Below are 21,253 nucleotides of genomic sequence, written 5' to 3'. Positions count from 1 at the left end.
CCTGCTCCTGTCGCCTGGGAGTGCATGGGAGAAAGACAGGCATGAGACAGGAGAGACAATAGCCCTGGGGTTAGAAGCCCAAAGTAGCTCACCCTTCTCCCATCTTCAACCTGAGGCAGCCAAGCTCCTGCCCCTTTCCTTTAACACTTGGTCGGTTCTGACATGAATAAAAGCCATTCTGCTTGAGAAGGCCCTATTGACCATGAAGCTGTCAGTCCAAAGCAATAAAATTAAAAGTAATATCACAGAGAGGAAGAAATTATGGTGTGGGGCGGGGTGGGGGAGCCCAACATTTGTCTTGAGTTTTTTCTGTCAAAATTCAATAGAGGGAAAATATATGAATAAATCCAGTACATTATATGGATATTAGTAAACATTTGCTTGTTAAAGACTGTGTTTGGAAAGAATTTGCTTGTGACTGATAGTGTCAACACGATGGGCATTAAGTTCAATCATACAAAGATCTAAGCAGATTTTCCTATCAACCAAAAGCTACATACTTTTTAAAATATGACCCATTTATTATTATGACCCCATAATTTAATTCTGGCCATTGTATACCGAAAAATCAGCTATTTCTTATTATGTATCCTGCTATAGCCATCAGACTCTCTTTTAAAATATTTTATTTATTTCTTGAGTGAGAGAGGGTGCATGAGTGGGGGGAGAGGCAGAGGGAGAGGGAGAAGAAGACTCCCCAGGGAGTAGGGAGCCTAATGCCCAATGCCCACACAGGGCTCAATCCCAGAACCCTAGGATCATGATCTGAGCTGAAGGCAGCCTACTGAGTCACCCAGGTGCCCCACCATCAGAGATTTAGAATCCCGTGGTTCTGCTAAAGAACAAAAAATTTCTTAAGAATTTTTTTTTTATTAGGACACTTGGGTGTCTCAGTCAGTTAAGCATCTGCCTTCAGCGCAGTTAGTGATTCCGGGGTCCTGGGATGGAGTCCAGCATCTGGCTCCCCTCTCAGCGGGGAGTCGGCTTCTCCCTCTGCCTCTGCTCTTTCCCCTGCTCATGCTCTCTCTCACTCTGTGTCTGTCAAATAAATAAAATCTTTTTTTAAAAGAATTTTTTTTTTATTTTTGAAGACTTTATTTATTTGAGAAAAAAAGCACGAGTTAAGGGAGGGCAGAGGGAGGAGAGGGGAAGAAGGAGGGAAGGGGCAGAAGGAGGGGGAGAAGTAGAATTTCTGCTGAGCAGGGAGCCTGACAAAGAGCTAGATCCCAGGATCCCAGGACCATGACCTGGGCAGAAGGCAGAGGCTTAACTGACTGAGACACCCAGGAGCAAAAAAAAAAAAAAAAAAAAATTATTTATTTACTTATTTGAAATTATTTTTGCCAAGATTCTTGTTCTAGGTAGACCTAAGCTTCTTGGCATTATCCAGGCTCAAGCTTCAAGCTTCTTTTCTTAAAACTTCCTAACCTTGGGGTGCCTGGGTTGCTCAGTTGGTTAAGTGACTGCCTTCAGCTCAGGTCATGATCCTGGAGTCTCGGGATCAAGTCCCGCATCGGGGTCCCAGCTCCACGGGGAGTCTGCTTCTCTCTCTGACTTTCCCCTTTCTCATACTCTCACTGACTCTCTCTCAAATAAATAAATAAAATATTAAAAAAAAAAAACACTTCCCAACCTCAGCCAAGTCCTGCTACAGAGTGAGGGACTCCTTATTGCATGGGTGTTTCTGAGAGAACCCACTTGGAAATCCCAGGTCAGAAATTCAAGAAGAAAGAACCTAACTACGAAATTCCACGGGTGCCTTCAGTAACACCAACCATAAAACATATTTCCTGCCATGAATGGCAATCATTGTAGATTTGTCTCATGTTTGCCTGGAACATCCATAACTCATGGAGTTTCCATTTGGATAATAACCAAGAGGCCTGACTATGCTGGTACCATGAGATGCATGGGTCCTGACTCCTTTTCAGTGCTGCTAAGGATAGTAGAATAATAGTATTCTGCCATAGAAGATAATCTCCATTATGAGCTGCCTATTTCCCTGCCACCGTAGCCCTTGGGTACCACCACCTCTAGATAAAGATACTTCATTCCCATGGGGTGATTCTTCCAGTCCAGACTCTGGGACTTGTCTTATTCCTATTGATGGGACTCTTAGATCTGGGGCCAACAGCTCAGCAGCTCAGCATCCAGTCAGCCAAGCTGCTAGTCCCCTCTGAGTCTTACATGTTGGTAGCCTTACCTATGCCCTTGCCTTCTTGTCACTTAACCAAGGCTCTGCTTTTACCCTCTGCTTTTCTAAATTGCAGGCATTTTGTGCCACATGGGGGGATATTTGGCAATGTCTTGAAATGTTTTTGGCTGTCACACTTGGGGAGGAGGTGCTACTTGTATCAAAGGGGTAGAGGCCAGGAATGCTTCTAAATATCCCATAAAGAACAGAAGAGTCCCCCACAACAATAAAAAATTATCTGGACTGAAATGTAAAGAGTGCCAAGGTTGAAATACACTGGACTAACCCCAGTAACTGAGTCTCTATCTTATATCCTGCCCAGTACCCCCAATTCATGTTCCCAGACTGCTACAATACCAAGCACCTGCCTCCTAGACCTCTGTGTACAACCACACTCTCCAGATACACTGTTCTGCCCACGTATTAAGAAAGCTTTCTTAGGGGTACCTGGGTGGCTCAGTCAGTTAAGTAAGTCAAGGTTTCAGGGTCCTGGGATCGAGCCCCGCATCAGGTTCCCTGTTCAGTGGAGGATATGCTTCTCTCTCTCGCTTTGCCCCTCCCCTGCTCATGCTCACTCTCTCTCTCTCAAATAAATAAAGTCTTTAAAAAAAAAAAAAAGAAAGCTCTCTTATCCACAACTAGCATGTCTAGGCTACTTCTGATGCCAGACACCCATCATTCTACTACCCTGAGTCCATATCACATGCCTGTTAACAATCCAAGCTCTGGATCCAAACTGCTTGGATTTAAGTCCTGGCTCCTCCATTTGAGGAGGAGCTGTGTAACCTTACACAAGTCACTTTACATTGAGCCTCAGTTTCCTTCTCTATAAAATACAAATAATGACTATCCTGACATCATAAATAATACATATCAAGTGCTTATAAAAATTTCTAGCACATCTTTAGGAATTTACTAAATGTGGGCATTTGGGTGGTACAGTCGGTTGAGCATCCAACTCTTGGTTTCAGCTCAGTTCCTGATCTCATGGTCAAGCCCTGTGTTGGACTCTGTGTTTAGCACCAGAGTATGCTTGTGACTCTCTCTCCTTCTCCCTCTGTCCCTCCCCACCAAAATAGAAATCAGCAAATCTTTTAAAAAAGAAGCATATGGTAAATGTTTGTTATTACCCATTGTTAAGGCATTTCTAGATTGCTTCAGCAGGTCTCTCTTATCCAGTGATTATCAACTCTCCAGAACAGTGCTGTCCAGTAGAACTTTCTACAGTGACAGAAATGTCTTTTTATCTATGCTATCAAATAAGGTAGCCATAATATGGCTGTTGGGTAGTTGAAATGTAGATATTGTGACTGAGGAACTAAAATTTTAAAATATTACATAAAAAATAAAAATAAAATATTACTTAATTTTAGTTAATTTAAATAGCCAGGTATGGCTAGTGGTCATCATAATGCACAACACACTTTTAGAGTTTTTTAAACCTAATATACTACTAAAAATAAAATTCCAATAAACTCTCCAGGGGATAAGAGTAGCATTCCCATTTCCTGTCCTTCCAGCATGGAGAATTATTGGCTTAGCAAGCCAATGTACTGATGGGAGTGTGTTGCAATCCTCAGGTGGATTAGGATAGATGAGCCTAAAATTGGCATGATTAATTCTAGCTAGTTCTGCCTCTCCCTGCTCCAGTCAGTCCACTGCCAAACAGGCCTCATACCCTAGAGCAGTATTTCCCAACTGCGTCTCCTAGGGGACACTTGGCAATGTCCAGAGATATTTTTGGTTGTGAAATCTGGGGGAAGGGAGAGCTAATAGTGGTGTCTAGTGGGTAGAGACCAGGGATACTGCTAAATACCCTACAATGCACAGGATGTTCCCCCACAACAAAGAACTGTCTGGCCCTGAATTTTAAGAAACTCTGCCCTGTAGGGTGGGGGGAGTCTAAAACAACCTCAGACAAGAAAGCATCTATTGTGCTCTTAAAGGTCTCCAAAGACAAGGACACCTGGGTGGTTCAGTCAGTTGAACATCTCACTCTTGATATCAGATCAGTATCTTGATCTCAGGTTCAGGAGTTAGGTCCACAGTTAGGATCCATGCTGGGTGTGGAGCCTACTTAAAAAAAAAAAAAAAAAAAAAAAGGATCCCAAGGATAGAGATCTCTAACCTTCCTGAAGAATTCAGTGCAATGTTCATACTAACCCCTGTTTACCCTCTTCAAATTACCTGCAAGGAAATTGTTCCTTTCCATATTAGGGACTGAGTTTCAAAAACCAATTTTTCAATCTGAATTGCAAAGATATCTCAAAGATGATGGAACCTATAGTGAAGGAAAACTGAATCTAGTTTGCCAGTGAATAGGATATGGGAAGGAAGAGAGCCTTTGAATGTGCCAAAGCTTTAGGATGAATGACAGATTATGATTTCAACAGTATGTAATAAAACAGCTGACCACATTACCCCAAAAGGTGATATGGTATAAAAGAGTAAAGACAGTCTCAAAAGTTGTTAGATTTCCTTATATTTACAGCTTCTGAAATCATAAGGGACTATTTGGAGAAGCCTGAAATATTAGTGCCATCCCTCTTCGAAATAGATAGCATGGAAGGTATTCATGCTTTCCCCCCAACACTTCCTGTGCCTCAGAGACAGAAATCTTGGATATAAGACCCACGAGCCTGAAGCAGTCATTGGTCTAGATCTTATGTTCTAGGTCTTCTGAATTTCTCCATGCTGCAGATTAGGTACATTTTCTCACATATTATCTTCAGGGAAGAAGTTGAAAAGCTTCTATGTTCATTTTAGAAAGCCAAACTTGACAATTCAGATTATAAACCCATTTTTCCTCTAACTCTGAGCTTGGGAAAACTCTAAACTATACTATGTAATGGTCCCTTACCGGGCACTTCACTTTGTCTAGCTATACATCAAATGCCTCCATGTAACAGCAATCCTCAGGGCCAGATATGCAAAATTCAACCCTGACCATGTTTTACCACTAGATGGAAAAGAATTGATGATCTTATAATGTTGTCTTTGCTAAAAAGATTGAGGATAGTCATGTAAAGAGAAATTATCTCCTCACCTCCTCAGGACCTCTGCGCACACTTAAAGTAGCTGTTGAGCATTAGTATTCTACATCTGGAGACTAAGGCCAGCAGCTCCCTAGCTTGTCTTAGGTGTGGATAAACAAGGAAAGCAGGAATGTGGGGTCCGTAATTGCTTCACAAATTTGACACAATACCTTCTCTCAAGCCTTGTCCTTCAATTATATAACCCTTCAGTCTGATGCCTGCGTATCAACTGAGTAACTTTAAAACAAAACACCATTTGACACCTGTATGGAGCATAAGATAAAAATCATTATTGGCAGAGAGAATACTTTTGATAATATTCAACACAAATTTGGCCTTTAAATTTCCAGCCTCATTTTCTTTATACCATTTTAAAAGGCCTCTTATATATCACAAATCAACATGAGGCCCTTTCCTTTATCCAGCCTTATTCCACACTGCTTTTGAGAGTAATAGTGAGAATTACCCTTTTATAACTTTGTTATTTAGTCTGAGAACCAGCTGTGCCTAATTTTAATCATGCAAGCTCTTCTAGGCCTAAATTGGCACTCCTGGTCATACCTACCAATTTTCAATTGCATGGCAATGAACATACTTTTCAAGTGTATGGCTGTGAGCTACTTAAAAAGAAATAGAGATTGTTGGCTCCGTTTTTTGTTTTTTGGGTATTTTTTGCTTTTTGTTTTCACAAAAGACTTTCTTTTGGTTCATTCTGATTTTGTTTTGCTGGTAAATGTGTTCCTATCAAGATCAGTACCCATGGTGAGTGCCTGGGTGGCTCAGTCAGTCAAGTGCCTGACTCTTGATTTCAGCTCAGGTCATGACCTCAGAGTTGTAAGTTTTAGCCCCACGTTGGAATCCATGCTGGGTGTGTAGCCTACTTAAGATTCTCTCTCTCCCTCTGTCCCTCCCCACTTCTAAAAAAAATTAAAAATCAATTTTTTAAAGATTTTATGTATTTATGTGACAGAGAGAGCAAAAGAGCACAAGCAGGGAGAACAGCAGAGGGAAGGAGAGAGCAGGCTTGCCACTGGGCTGGGAGACTGATGCAGGGCTTGATCCCAGGACCCCAGGATCATGACTTGAGCCATAGACAGACACTTAACCCACTGAGCCATCCAGGTGCCCCTAAAAAATTTTTTAAAAAGATCAGTACCCATTGGAAATAATCAATGTCAATATGTACCGAATTCTATGATGTAGATGATGCCAGTCTAGTTTCCCTCACATGGTCCTCTGCCTTGGTTGGATCACTAAGGTTTCTGTAACCGGGTTCTCAGCACTGTCCAGAAACCGTTACCATGCTACCCAAACTCACACTGGTCATGTGATAAGCAATGACATGGAAAATTCTGAATCAGCTTGGTAGTATCCTTTTCCCAGTAAAGCAATCCACAAGAAAATTTTAATTTAAAAATTACTTGGTAACCTATAAAAAATGAATCAAGAACAATGGCTTTCCTAAAGAGATATTTGGAACAAGTTCCACCATAGGACTATCTGCCAAGCTAACTACACTCACATTGGCTGACTGGGGCTCCATTCCTCTGTGTGGTCTTAGAGACACAATAACCAGCCCCTTCACTTCTGACCTTTTTCCCACCTCCATAATAACCTATATCTTCTGATTTACTTATTTTTTTCCTGATTTACTTATTTTTGACTCATTGCATAATTTTTCACTATTTTCCTGGGAAGTGTCATATCTTAACAGTGCACAGAATGCCTTCACAGAGGGCTAGCTCCCCAAAAGTCACCCACAGCATATGCCCTTCCTATCTTGGCTTCTTTTCCTCCTCCTTCATTTCTAATATCTATCCAAAGGTGTACCTTACTTTTGGAGTCGATGACCCCCATCATTCAATATACTTGTATTTTGAAAAGGAAAGTGTATGGAATAATTCATTTATAGTTTGTGACCACCTAGATTTGAGAAGAATGACTTTCTAAGTTTCCTCCACCTAGAAACCTAAAATTATAAAGTCTCACCACCTATGGAGTTAGCTATATTTATTTTCTCATAGACTTAGCTTTTGTCTTTTTGAAAAATTAAGAGCCCCCATCTGCTGAGAAATCGAGAATGGATTTATAGCCTTCCAAACCTTGAGCAATGTTATATAATGTTTATCTGGGTTTAAAGTAGAACATTAGCTGATGAGATCAATTAGTACCCAATAAAACCTATACTATATACTTATGATATATCTGAATATTCAATGTGAGGATTGTTATAGATTTGTTTATTGATGTAATAAAATCAAATAATTGGTCTTTTGGTGGTTGGAGGTGAAGTAGTATAGTGGTTAGCAGTATAGACTTAGGAGCCGAACTGCCTGGGTTCAAGTGCTGGTGACCACTTCCTAGCTCTATGACCTTGGACAAGGCACTTACCTTCTCTAAGACTGAGTTTCCCCAGGTGTAACTGGGAATAATTACCATGTCTATAGCATAGAACCATAGTGAGGACTAAATGAGATGCTCCAGCATGGTGCCTGGTGATATGGAAATGTTGGGGTTCAGAGCAAAGAGTCAAGAAAGAATTCCTGAGGTGTCTTCAGTGTAAGGTAGTTTTCTTAAAGCACAGGAACAGAATCTGTGGGCAGAAAGAGCTGCACTGGGGTTGTGCCAGGTGACTGACTATATGCTTTCAAGTTCAGTGGGGGTTAGGGACAGCACAACCCTCCAAGGTATTCTGGAAAGATTTCCTAGATCCTGAGGGGGCTAGCTATGGTTGGGAAAAGGTCATTTACTACTGTTTAATAAAATCTCTGTCATGAGACCCTTCAGATACACAAATCTGCTTAGAGGAGGATGCAAACATACATCTTGGGGGGCAGAGATAAAGGAAGGAATGTCTGTATGTTTCAAATAGACACACAGGATCCTGACAGTGTGGGACAATGTTAAGCCAAGATTGCATTTTGCTCTTAGCAGAGTGTCAATATCCAGGCAGCTGAGTTCCCAGAGGAGGGTCACTCTACCTATTTCAAGGCCTTGTCAACGGTCTGTAAGCAGTAAGGAAATTTAATTTTTCTTTTGCCTTTGCTTCCCACATCACCAGATATATGGAAAGTGTTCAATAACTAGTAGCCATTAGTATTATTTTTATCCTATGTTAATCAAGTAATGCTATCCATTGTTATATGCATTATTGATTTTTACATATCAATACTGACGTTTTTTTTAAGATTTTCTTTATTTATTTGAGAGAGAGAATGAGAGATTGCATGAGAGGGGAGAAGGTCAGAGGGAGAAGAAGACTCCCCATGGAGCTGGGAGCCTGACTTGGGACTCGATCCTGGGACTCTGGGATCATGACCTGAACTGAAGGCAGCTGCTCAACCAACTGAGCCACCCAGGCACCCCCAATACTGACTTTTTTTAAAATACCACGTGGGTTCTATAACATTATCCCCATATAGGTTTTGTCTTCCAATCTGGATTATAAATACTTTGGCCTTGAAATTAGCAGAGATGATCTAGCAAATCTTAATTCTGATGGTTCTGTTTTTATCAGACTCTGGGAAACAGATTATTTCCCATCTGATGCAAATGGCTGCTCCAAAGTAGCTCATGTATTGTCACCCCTACTGGCTAACTGACTTACAGGTAAGGCAGAGTAGGCAACTAACTGGTAATGTGACGTGATTAGATGCCCATGTTCTCCATTTTTTGAGTAATACAAAGAAATGAAATTTCATTTCCAGCATTGCTAAAAAAGATTGAACATTGATTTCATCTGGCATGTTAGGGACGGGGGAGGAGGAGATCCTGTAGGTAACAAAAGAAGTATTGCAGTTTCACTAAATCCAGGCACAAGATGGGAGATTTGTTTCCAACATGATGCTATCAGGCCAGCGGCATGAGGAAGCACCAATTGGAGAGGTTTGGCCTATGACCAGATGACATTGTGGGTACAAATGAGGTGGCTTCTGATAAGGGTCTGTCCATTAATTACAAATTTCAGAAGCTTGTGATAAATTCCAGCAAGGGTGGCTGCCTAAGGATGTTAACAATAGGGTTCAGAAAAATTCCTATTAGCAGATTATGTCCAGTGACGAGTTAATGAAAATGAAATATATCATTTGGGCCCCTTGACTACAATAACTTTGTAAAAGCCTCAACCAGCCCTGAGAGTGGGGAAGGTGGAGTATTGTCTATTCCTCTGTATCCTCTGGCAATGGAAGTTAAGTGAAAATATAAAGAAGCTGATTTTAGTTCACTCTGTTCACTCTACTGAATTTTATGAGATGAGCTCTGAGCCTAATGACTCTGTTCTGTGCTCATTAATCCAAAAGGATCCGAGAATACAATGCTCGCTTTCAACAGGAGACCTAGGGCAGATCCAGGTGCAAACTCATTAGTGTCTAAATGCAAAGCCTGAGGGAGAGGTGGGCAAGGTAACTTCTTTAGTGGCCTTGCCCTAAACCCACAACATTGCAAATTTTAAAACTCATTCAAGTCTGTTTATGCATCAGGTTTCTTTAGGAAGAGAGCAGTAGATAATGTGAAAAGAAATCTAATTTCTTGGTGTGTTGATTTCCTTCCCCTCCCCCCTTTTCCTTTTTTAAAAATCGTAATTCTTAATGGGAAGCGCAAGATCATTCAGTATAATTTTGGAGTTCAAAGAGAAGACAAAACTTGGTAAGAAAAGAATGAAATTGAATTTTCCACCTTACCTCAATCTGAACACGAAATGGCTGTTAAAGGATAATTTTTTTAAAAAGGTTAAACCATGATCCTTATACAAATTTAAAGTAAACACATGTAAGAATTTAATTTATTAATTACTGAGGGATCCAGGAATCCAGGGGTCTGTAAACTATGGCTTACAAGCCAAATTCTGCCTATCACCCATTTTCATAAAGGAAATGTTGTGGTGTACAGCCACACCCATTCATTTCCATATTGCCCATGGCTGTTTTCCTGCCACAAGGGCAGAATGGTTTCGCTCACAAAGCTTAACCTATTTCCCATCTAGCCTTTAACAGAAAAAGTTTACTGACCCCTGATATAGGCCATCAGGAATACTGAAAAAAATTTACAAATAAATGCAAAGATATTTACAAACAGATGCTTAAGGCAATGATCAAGTGCATGTCACCAAATAAGAAATATTTGCATGACAATTTACAGCCTTGTAAAATAGCTCAAAGATAATGAAAGCATGGATAATCTAGAAAATATACGAGACCTGGAGTATTAAACCAGTTACATGAAACTCAGATTAAGATCCAGAGAGAAATCTTATTTGACAAATGAGGGCACAAGTGGGGAAGAGGCTGGGATTCAGAAACTAACAGAACAAAGAATGCCAGGGCACCTGGGTGGCTCAGTGGGTTAAGCCTCTGCCTTCGGCTCAGGTCATGATCTCAATCTTGGGATCGAGTCCCGCATCGGGATCTCTGCTCAGCAGGGAACCTGCTCACCCCCCTTTCTCTACCTGCCTCTCTGCCTACTTGTGATCTCTCTCTGTCAAATAAATAAATAAAATCTTTCTAAAAAAGAATTAAAAAAAAGAACAAAGAATGCCCTAGTTGGAATTTGGGATGGAGGAGGCTGAGACTGGCTACTTGAGCACACCCTACCTCAAGCTTTACTTGCTCTGGAAATGGGCTGGGCCCAGTCTTTGGGGTAGAACAGCAGGCAGAGCTATAGGAGAGCTGGGGCAGGCTGAGGGTGATCCTGTTTACTCCCTTGGTTTCAACTACCCTTAAAGGCTGAAGACTCTCACACTTGTATTTTCAGCCTTGACCTTCCATTCAGATTCATACCAGAGTTATACAATTTATTGCCACTGTTCTGGCAGGTACTTCAAATTCAACACGTCCAAAATTGAACTTGTTTTAATGCCAAACCTGCTCTTGCTCCTGTATCAGCTATCTCAGTTAATGACACCACTGTTCAACCAAGCATGCAACATTCTTGATTTCTTCTCCTTCCAGTTCTACCTGACACATCCAGTGAATGTCTTAAATCTACTCTCTCCTGTCTATCTCTAGAATTACTATCTAGTTTAAGATCCCACCATCTCTTCACCTGAACTAATGAGATCTTTTTGTAAGGGCTTATTTAGCCAGAATGATTCCATCTTGGATTAAACAATGATTTTGTTGTTTATGCAGTAAAACTTAAACTGACCCTACCCCCGCCCCAGGGGACTTACTTAAAAACAAGTCCTGGAAACCAGTCCCAGGTAACAAAGCCCAAATACAAGGGTGGGTCAGGCCAGGTGGAGGTATCCAATTAGTGGGGGGCGCATACTGTCTCCCTAGCTACCAAGGAGTATGGGCCCCCGCCTTTTGGGCGCCAATTCTGACCAAGGTGATAGGCTAGTTCAAATATATACTATAGGGTAAATTGTAATTCAATTGGTCACTTATGTGTGACCTAGCATAACTGTGTAGCTTTCTCTGTGTGTTACAATCTCATTGGCCACCTGTGCGTGGCCAAGCCCAACCACATGGCCTTTGCCCTTAAAAGCTTAGTCTGTAAGGCAGAGAGAGGTCGACACTTTGTAAGAGACGGCCCTGGCGGGTCAGTTTGATTCTCTATGCTTGGCGTGAAGTAAAGCTTTGCTTGACCTTTGCATTGTATCAGCCTCGTTCCTTTGACCATGGACCCAACATTTTAACTAGTCTTATCTTTCTGAAAATCATCCAGTGATAAGCTAGAGCTGGCTTACACTGGGTGGTGAGAGCTGGTTGTACATACTGCTTCCCACCTCTGGGTTCTATGTTGTCATATTGGTAGCTTGAAATCAGCCACAATGGGAATACTTAAACCACAGAAATTGACAAACACTACAAATCAAGATTTTTTTTTTTCATGGAGAGATTCTTATTAAAGATTTACCAGCATATTTAACTGCCCAGTCTTGGGCCAAACTGATCTTTGTGAAACACTTGTTCAACTATGCCACTCTCCTTGATTAAAACTCTTCAGTTAGGGGCCCCTGAGTGTCTCAGTCGGTTAAGCGTCCGACTCTTGGTTTCAGCTCAGGTCATGATCTCAGGGTTGTGAGACCAAGTCCCATCTCAGGCTCCTAGCTGGGCATGGAGCCTGCTTAAGATTCTCTTCTCTCTCTCTCTCTCTCTCTCTCTCCCCATTTGCCCCCTCTCCCCCCCCCTAAAAAAAGGAAACAGAAAAACAACTCTTCAAGAGCTCCCCATGGCCAAGACATAACATTAAATTCCTTAACATAACATATGAAGCCTTTCATCATCTGGCCCCTGCCTAAATGTCCAGCTTCCTCTCCTACCCCTCCTTCATCTCATAAGTTAAATGTTAGCTCAAAAGTCATAAACTGGGGGCGCCTGGGTGGCTCAGTGGATTAAGCCGCTGCCTTCGGCTCAGGTCATGATCTCAGGGTCCTGGGATCGAGCCCCACATCGGGCTCTCTGCTCCGCAGGGAGCCTGCTTCCTCCTCTCTCTCTGCCTGCCTCTCTGCCTACTTGTGATCTCTCTCTCTCTGTCAAATAAATAAATAAAAAAATAAAAAATAAAAAAAAAGTCATAAACTGGTTCACCCAAGCCTAAATTGCATCGTATATGTATCTTGTTGGGACCGCACTCTACGCATTTTTAGCCAACATTTAAAACTTTAAGAAATTCTACTCTGAAGGGGATTAAGAGGTACAAACTTCCAGTTAGAAAACAAAGCATAGTAATGTAATGTACAGCATAGGGAATACAGTCCACAATGTGGTAATAACTTTCAATGGTGACAGATGGTAACTATACTTATTGTGGGGATCATTTTTATCACGTTTCAAAATATCAAATCACTATGACATACACCAGAAACTAATAAGATATTGTCTGCCCATTATACTTCAAGTTTAAAAAAGATGTTATTTAATAACAAAATAAGAAATTCTACCACAAAATCCATTATTTCTGACTTCTCTTAAGCACAACACTGAGCCCTTACACATGCTTATAACAACAATTTTATAACGACAAGGAGCACAGCAGCAAATCCCCCCCTTTCAGAGGGCAGGTGCTCTACAATTCACTAGTTCCTACAACACATTCATACAAATTATGCATATGCACCCACATGTAGCCTTCATTTCTGTTACCTACTGTTGTAGACCATATCACAAAGTCTTGAATATTATCGGAAATCTCTCAGCCTCATTATAGAATCTTTCTACCATGGCTGGCCTGATGATAACTCATGGTGCCTTCCCTAGAAAGGCAGAGGGATAAGAAAAGAAGCAGCAGAGAACGGAAGAGCAGTATAAATCTGTGGACTTTGGGTCAGAGTCTCCACATTAAAACACCAAAATAGAGAAAATGGCAGGCAGGGACTATCCTAGGTTGGGGAGACCTCAAGATATTCCCTATAAAGCCCATTTGTTAACCCTCCTTAGTCTTGGAATGTCTACTGCCTTCTCAGATGGACATGAGAAGGAAAGACCCAAGGAGATTATCTCACATTGACTCAGATCATGGGAGCCAGCCAGGTTTGTAAATGAGTCAATTTCTTAATTTGAGAACAGAAAACCTTTTTTTTTTTTTTTTTTGGCCCAGTGCCTGTTGTGTGTCTAGCACTGTACTAGATGCTAGAAGGCAAACAAAAGCAGTCTAAGACAGAGCTGTCTTAGATTCACAACCTTACTGATGGATCAAGAAATGTGTATTTGAAGTAATTAAAGAAAAATATAAGGGGGCAGCATCAGAAAAGTGAGATCTTAGATGTAACCTAGTGCCCACAACATCTGGGTGGTCAGTAAGGGGTAGGATCAAGTTAAGAGGAGGAGCTATTGAAGCCAAGCCCACAATGGTCCTTCACTGGCAGAGAAATGGGGAGATCCCTACACACATGAGGGTTCCCACAAGGCTATATACTCAGAGAGCAATGAGTGAGATGGGTGTGGCAACTTGTGAATAATAAGGTTGACTGGAGGGTGGGAAGACATATGTGGTCACTGTAGACCAGTTTTATTTTAAAAAGATTTCCTGTCTTGTGTCACATACTCAGAAAGTCAAATAGAAAATCAGAGACTCCTTGTTGAGCACTGCGTCAAGACAATGGAATCAGATAGCTCCAGAAAGCATTTCAACTTCTAAGCATAGACAGCAACATTTCAGTACCATGACACAAGTGGGGCTAAATAATAGTTACGTGTACTATTGTCTGTCTTGGACAGGCTTGTCACCACTGGCATAGAGAGACAGAAAAAAGAAAGAGAAAAGTAGAAAGAGCAAAGAAGTAGGAGGAGAAAGATGACAGGAAGAGCACCATGGCAGGGAGGACAAATTCCTCCAATACAACTCAGGGAATGCTGTGCTACAGGCTATCCTCCCTCCACCTGCCACCTCCTGCCTCTGGATCATAGCAGAGATTGAGAAATGCTTCTGTCCACAGGAAAGGGGCAGATTTCCAGAACTGAGCTCCTTTCTTCTGAGTGGACTGTGACACATTTTTCACTTACCATCTCCCCCAACTCAAGGCTTTATGTTGGTTGTTGTGTTTACATTTATTAATGGGCCCACTCAGACCTACTTCTTCCTTAGCCTGTAGGCTTGTGTTAATTTTGGAGATTATTCTTTCCTGTGTCCAATTTACTTTATGAGACAGTTGCTCACTTCCTGCTGTCTTGTTTGTAGCTCCTTCCTCTAAATGTTTAACAATACCCAGCTCTCAGCTATTCAGAGGCTGATCAACTACTCCATGAAAGAAACAGATTTCTTGCAAACTCCTCCCCCTTCTTCTTCTCCACCCCTCTCCCACTCCCTGTTTTCTGATCACTTTCCTATTTGTGAATCCTTCATCCAAGGTGAGAAGGAGGCAAAGAACACATCCTTTAGTCTGTTCGTCAGGAACTTCAATGTTCTAAAAAGGGTTTTTTAAGAGTAAAGAGAAACTATTGAGTAAAACAGTATTTGTCTATTCCGTGAGAATCTGAATTATCCATGTTTTGTTCTCCCCAATTCAAATGAGTATTTGGAAGTGTTTTCTTCGAAATACATTAAGATCAGTATTTCACAATTTCCTGGAATCCTATCCATGCTTTCAATACTCAGCTCCACCCTTTCATGAAGCCTCCTCTGACTATTCCAGTGCTCCTTATTCCTTTGCTCTAGATCCTACCACACTGAGACTCTTCTGTGAGTACAGAGCTGTCCCCATTTCCCTTTACACTGAGAACAAATGGGGTCCCAAAACACAACATTTTAAAACCAAAAGTTTTTTCATTCATTGATCAGATTCTGCAAACTCACCTAAAAATTCTCCTGCCTACCCAAAGGAACCCAGATCTTCCTTCAATGGCTATTTACACCAAGCATTACATCCTAGTAAGAACGATGCTATCAAAGGTCCCTTTTGCTATTGGTAACCCCTCACCCAAGCCAAGAGGTCTTCACTTACAGAGCACTTCTTTCTGACAATAACAGATTCTCTCTACCTTGCTGGGACCTACAAGAAGTTGGTCTTTGGTCCCCTGAAGTCCTATATAAAGTCAATTGGAACCACTTGAAATTGTCTTTTCTTCAACATCTGGGGCTTGATTTAGTGGCATGGTCTCTAAAATTACTGGTTGTCATTAGACTTTCAAATATTCCTGCAGTCTCTGCTGCTCGTTTGGAACTGAACACATGCTACTATGTACTCCTACTTACCAATTTTATGTAAGTCTGATCCACCCAACTAAGTGCCAGAAAGAGAAAATGCTCCTTATTTTTCTATATCCCCAAACATGTCTCAGACAGAACTGGGCATATTGTGGTTGCATAATTTTCGGAACCAACCTCTAGAGTCCTACTGCCTGGGTCTGAATCTTGGCTCAGTTACTAAAAGGTATGTAACCTTGGATATGTTCTTTAACCTCTGTGTGCCTCAGCTTCTTGATTTGGGGAGAATATTTACCTCACAAGATCATGGGGATTAAATGAGTAAATACACATAAAGTGCTGTGTGCCTGGCATATGGCAAGTATTCCACAAATACTTACGGCAATAAAGGGAATTGACAAGAGAATGGTGACTCCAATTCCTAAATCACTAACATTGGATGGGCTCTATGCTCCCCCTCTCTCCCAGACTTAATCATGCCCTTTATGATTTTATTTTATTGTACCTAGGTCCCCACCCTAATGATGGATACCCAGTTCTCTGAGTTCACACCAGACATCACTCCCATCATGCTGGCTGCCCACACCAACAACTACGAGATCATCAAATTGCTTGTCCAAAAACGAGTCACAATCCCACGGCCCCACCAGATCCGCTGTAACTGTGTGGAGTGTGTGTCCAGTTCAGAGGTGGACAGCCTGCGCCACTCCCGCTCCCGGCTGAACATCTATAAAGCTCTAGCAAGCCCCTCACTCATTGCCTTGTCAAGTGAGGACCCTATCCTGACTGCCTTCCGTCTGGGCTGGGAGCTCAAGGAGCTCAGCAAGGTGGAGAATGAATTCAAGGCCGAGTATGAGGAGCTCTCCCAACAGTGCAAGCTCTTTGCCAAAGACCTGTTGGACCAAGCTCGGAGCTCCCGGGAATTGGAAATCATCCTCAACCATCGAGATGACCACAGTGAAGAGCTTGACCCTCAGAAGTACCATGACCTGGCCAAGCTGAAGGTGGCAATCAAATACCACCAGAAAGAGGTAAGCTGAGCTTTTCTCTGCTTTCAGGAAAGCTTAAGCCCTTCAAAGTCCAGTGCAGCAGAGTGAGTGAGAGGCCACATTTTTTCTACCATTTAGTCCTCACAATTGAATGGCTCAACAGGACTCAAGAAAACAGTGAGGATCATTTATCCAAGATACTTACAGCCTCCACATATTTTCTTTACAGAGAGATAAGTAGGGAAAAATACCGACCATCTGATTTGTTGATAGGAAAGTACTCGTTGTTTCAAAAAAATGCTTATTCAGCACTGTTCTAGGTGTTTGGGATACAAAAAACAGGCACTGACCCTGCCTTCATGAAGCTTACAAGCTAGTTGTGGACATTACATAAATGATCACATTAGTTAATATGTAATTACAAGCAACATAAGTGATCTGAAGGAGAACTTCTATAAGAACACATAACAAATGAGCCCACCCTACATACTGGGGCCATGGTTGTCAGTAATTATGGAGGGCTCATGGTCGGGATGCTTTTGGAAATGAATTATTATTGTTAATAGCATCTTTGATTAAAAGAACCTGAAACACTAAGGTCATGTTTCATAACTGTGGCTCCCTGTCTACTTTACATGAATACTTATGTTAATCTCAAAAATCTTAAGACACTTCAGCATTTTACTAAGGCTTTTAAGACAAAATTGTGAAGGGTAGAGAATTCAGTGGTTTTCCTTACCTTGCTAAAGTGCAATTCCATTCTTCAGAGGTATAATGGATATCACCTCCAAAGATTCTTTATTACCCTGAAGAGATGTGGCATTTAAGACTGATGGGTAGTTGTATCTGTCAATACAAATAACTCCCAAATAATTGAAGAACTAGGGGTTATTTTTTAATTTTTTAATGTGTTTTTGGTTGGTTGGGTGGTTGGCTAACTGGCTTGTGAGCTAAGGGATATATAGGCAGAAGAAAAACAAGTTTTAAATATGGACTAGAGAAATAGGGTCCTTGAAAAAATAAATATAAACCCAATACAATGGCTCAATACCTCTAGTCTATTGAAATAAGGCTATCAATATGATAACACAATAGTTGGGGTGCCTGGGTGGCTTAATTGGTTAGGCATCTGCCTTTTGTTCCAGTCATGATACCAGGGTCCTGGGATAAGGTCCTGTGTCGGGTTCCCTGCTCAGCGGGCAGTCTACTTCTTTCTCTCCCTCTGCCCCCCAACCACCCCACTCGTGCTTGCTCTCTCTCATTTGCTCTCTCTCTCAAATAAATAAATAAAATCTTTTTTTTTTAAAAAGAATACAATAGTCAAGTTTGATGTAAAAAAAAATCATTGTAAAAATCTAGTTGGATAATAGTGGGTTAATAGTGTTCAGAATTACATAACCCCTCAGGAACAAAATCTTAGCCTGAAATGGAATATAATTTACTGTTTCCTGGAGATCTTTTTCATTGTTGGTTTTTCCTCATTATAATTCCTATTTGCACTGGAGTAGACTCCCAAAAAGAGTCTATGTGGTTAAAAAAAGAGAGAGAGAGAGCTCAGAAGAATGAAACAAAAGGTGATTCCAAACTATAATTTGTACATGCAGTTAAGTAAGAAAGCCTTAATCTCTTAGAAAACAGGTATAAAACTACTGGATAGGGGCGCCTGGGTGGCTCAGTGGGTTGGGGCCTCTGCCTTCAGCTCAGGTCATGGTCCCGGGGTCCTGGGATCGAGCCCTGTGTCGGGATCTCTGCTCAGTGGGGAGCCTGCTTCGCTTCCTCTCTCTCTGCCTGCCTCTCTGCCTGTTTGTGATCTCTGTCTGTCAGGTAAATGGATAAAATCTTTGAAAAAAAATAAAAAATAAAACTACTGGATAATCTTTACATGTCACATAGACTCTTGGGATTTATCACATGGACATTTTTCAGATATTTCTAAAAAGTCCTGATTTTCTATACTGTCCCATTTTGAGATATACCATACCAAAGTCTTTGAAAACTTTATCACTGTATTTCATCCTTATTACCATTGAATGTAGACAGAAAAATTATTTTAACTCATTTTACAAACAAAAAAGGACTATATTTCAAAGCTTTGTTCAGGATCATATGACAAAGCCAAAAGTAGAACTTTCAACTCCTGGTATAATACTGTCTCTGAGTGTACTCCATCTTCTGCCATGTGGGATTTTTTTTTATGCTCATTTGGGACCTCCAAATTCACCACCAGGTAATTTAAATGAACACAAGTTCTTTGATTTATGAATCAAAGTTTATTAGTTAAAATATGTTAAAGCACATAGCAATAAAACAGTGTGGATCAGTAACAAAGATGATATTCAATTCTAATTTAATGACTGGCATTAATCATCACATAAGGATACAATTACATAGTTGCAACCTCTCATGCAAGTTAGCCAAAACACACAAGGATGAAAACTAATGCCTCCTAGTCCATTGTCATCTCCAACCTATCTCCCTTGGTTTTCACATTCTCAAGCTTGACTCAGAATGATAAGCCTGTCTCCCTCTCTATCCCTCCACGCCATACAAGAATTGGCTTTGGTGTCAGTCTCAAGAAGATTCAGAAAAGGGCTAGTTTAAATAAAGGACCAGCCATTCTCTCCACTCTCCTGGAGGAGAAATCCAGGATTCCAATCAGAGGTATTCAAAGATGGACTGCCAAATTAAGTAATATATCTCCTTCTAATTGAGATTTTAAGTGCATGACCTGTGTTGATTGATCGCCAATCAGCTATTTCTATCAATATCAATGACTTAGGGCTGGCTGATTTGCATATGATAAAAACAGGGCTTTGTTCATAAACCTGCTTAGGAACTAACTCTATACCATGGCTTTCCACCCTAAATAGCTCTATGACTATTCTATGCAACTTAATGCTTTTCTTCTCTCTCTTAAAAATACTTCATTATAAGCTCTTATTCTTAACTATGTTGTTATTGCCTACACTTAACTTCTTATCACTCTCTCCTGAAAATACTACCTTACTAGCTCTTATTCCTAAGTACTTTATTATTGCCTACACTTACTTCTTATCACTATCAACTCTAATCATACTTAATACAATAACCCACTGTTTGAAGTGGGTTTACATCTTAACAGTTCTTAAACACATGTAATCACACAATCAAAGCAAACATTGCAATATATTTTATCTAATTCTGAGGTGCCACTGTAGTACAATCTTTCCACATGACTCATCTAGCCAGAAGGCTAGCCAGCTTCACATATTACGAGCTTGCAGCATCTTCCAGCTTTGATATATAAAGACCATGTTGAGTATTAGTTGCTTTATAGGCTGGTTCAAGTTTTACCTTGTTTCGAAGTCTGGAGTAGTCCCACAGATTTCTCTTGACATATTTTGATGGCCACCTTTAGTTAGTATGCTTGCTTGCATTCTCTAATAGTAACAGTTTTAATGAGCTCACACTAATCCATTGTGGAATTGTTATAAAGTCTATATTCCAGGGTTCCACATAAGGGAAAGGCTACCGTTGGTATCAATCATATTTGAGGAGCACCAGAACTGTCCATTTACAGTGAAATTACTTGCTGAATAGAATTAGTAGCAGATTGATGGTCTGTCCTTGGATGTTTCCTGATCTTGCCCAAGTACTCCTGCTCTAGGTTTTATTCTGACACAAAATTAAAGCCAATTTCCTAAAGTGCAAATTCCTAGTGGAGAGTATATATCTTTCCCAGCTGTTTCCAAACCTTTAATTAAAGCATAGATTCTATCTTTTAACTTTTATCCAATTCCTCTGTGATTCTTCTTGGTTGCTACATGTATAGATTTCCTTGTTTAACTGTGATCACTAGTCCTCCTTATAAAACTGCTCCAAATGGAATGGTGGGATAAACCATTTCTTCTTGCTTTCCCAGTGCTATATTTTAGTTAATTTCACATAGTGCCTTTGCACCGCATCTCTTATTTGCCATTTTGGACATACCACAACAACTAGAGTCCCCTACCCTAGGAAAGTAAGGCTCGATTTGTCCAATTAGTACAGCAGCGAAGTCCCTTAATCTGCTATCTGGTCTGGCTTGTAATTACCCACAGTAATTTTCTGGTGTTAGAACTTTTATTTCTCCTCTTTGTGTCTTTGGGCATCGGTCTGAGTGTCCTGGATCCTCATCTACTCCATGTAGCAGTCTATTGTGGAACAGTATCATAACATGTTTGAGTATCTCCCTTAAGTTCCTCTCATTTTCAAAAAGATATGTGGAAATTTTTTTTTATAATTTTTATTTAATTTGTTATTTTTATTTTTTATTTAATTTGTTACGTATACTCAACCTGAAATTCAGTGGCAAAACTAACTTATGTTTCTCTTGCTACTGCTTATCCATACTGGATCTCTAACTTCCCCCACATTTAGCTTTAAAAGCAGCTAATTATCCCTATATGTAGACCTCATTAGGATTAGATACA

The 21,253-nt window shown here is 40.7% G+C and overlaps 1 protein-coding gene across 1 annotated transcript in view; it reads left to right on the top strand.

Moving 5' to 3' along the window:
* The window catches only part of TRPC5 (transient receptor potential cation channel subfamily C member 5), a 142,741-nt gene that overhangs the window by 25,294 nt on the left and 96,194 nt on the right, over window positions 1-21,253 (top strand). The window contains exon 3 of the mRNA XM_045994589.1: window positions 16,323-16,844. Coding sequence (XP_045850545.1) covers window positions 16,323-16,844 — 522 coding nt within the window. The remainder of the gene's footprint in view (window positions 1-16,322; window positions 16,845-21,253) is intronic.

Source organism: Meles meles, chromosome X, assembly GCF_922984935.1.
Source record: "Meles meles chromosome X, mMelMel3.1 paternal haplotype, whole genome shotgun sequence".
NCBI lineage: Eukaryota > Metazoa > Chordata > Mammalia > Carnivora > Mustelidae > Meles > Meles meles.
The sequence above is the reverse complement of the archived record's forward strand: the minus strand, read 5'-3'. Positions and strand labels throughout refer to the sequence as shown.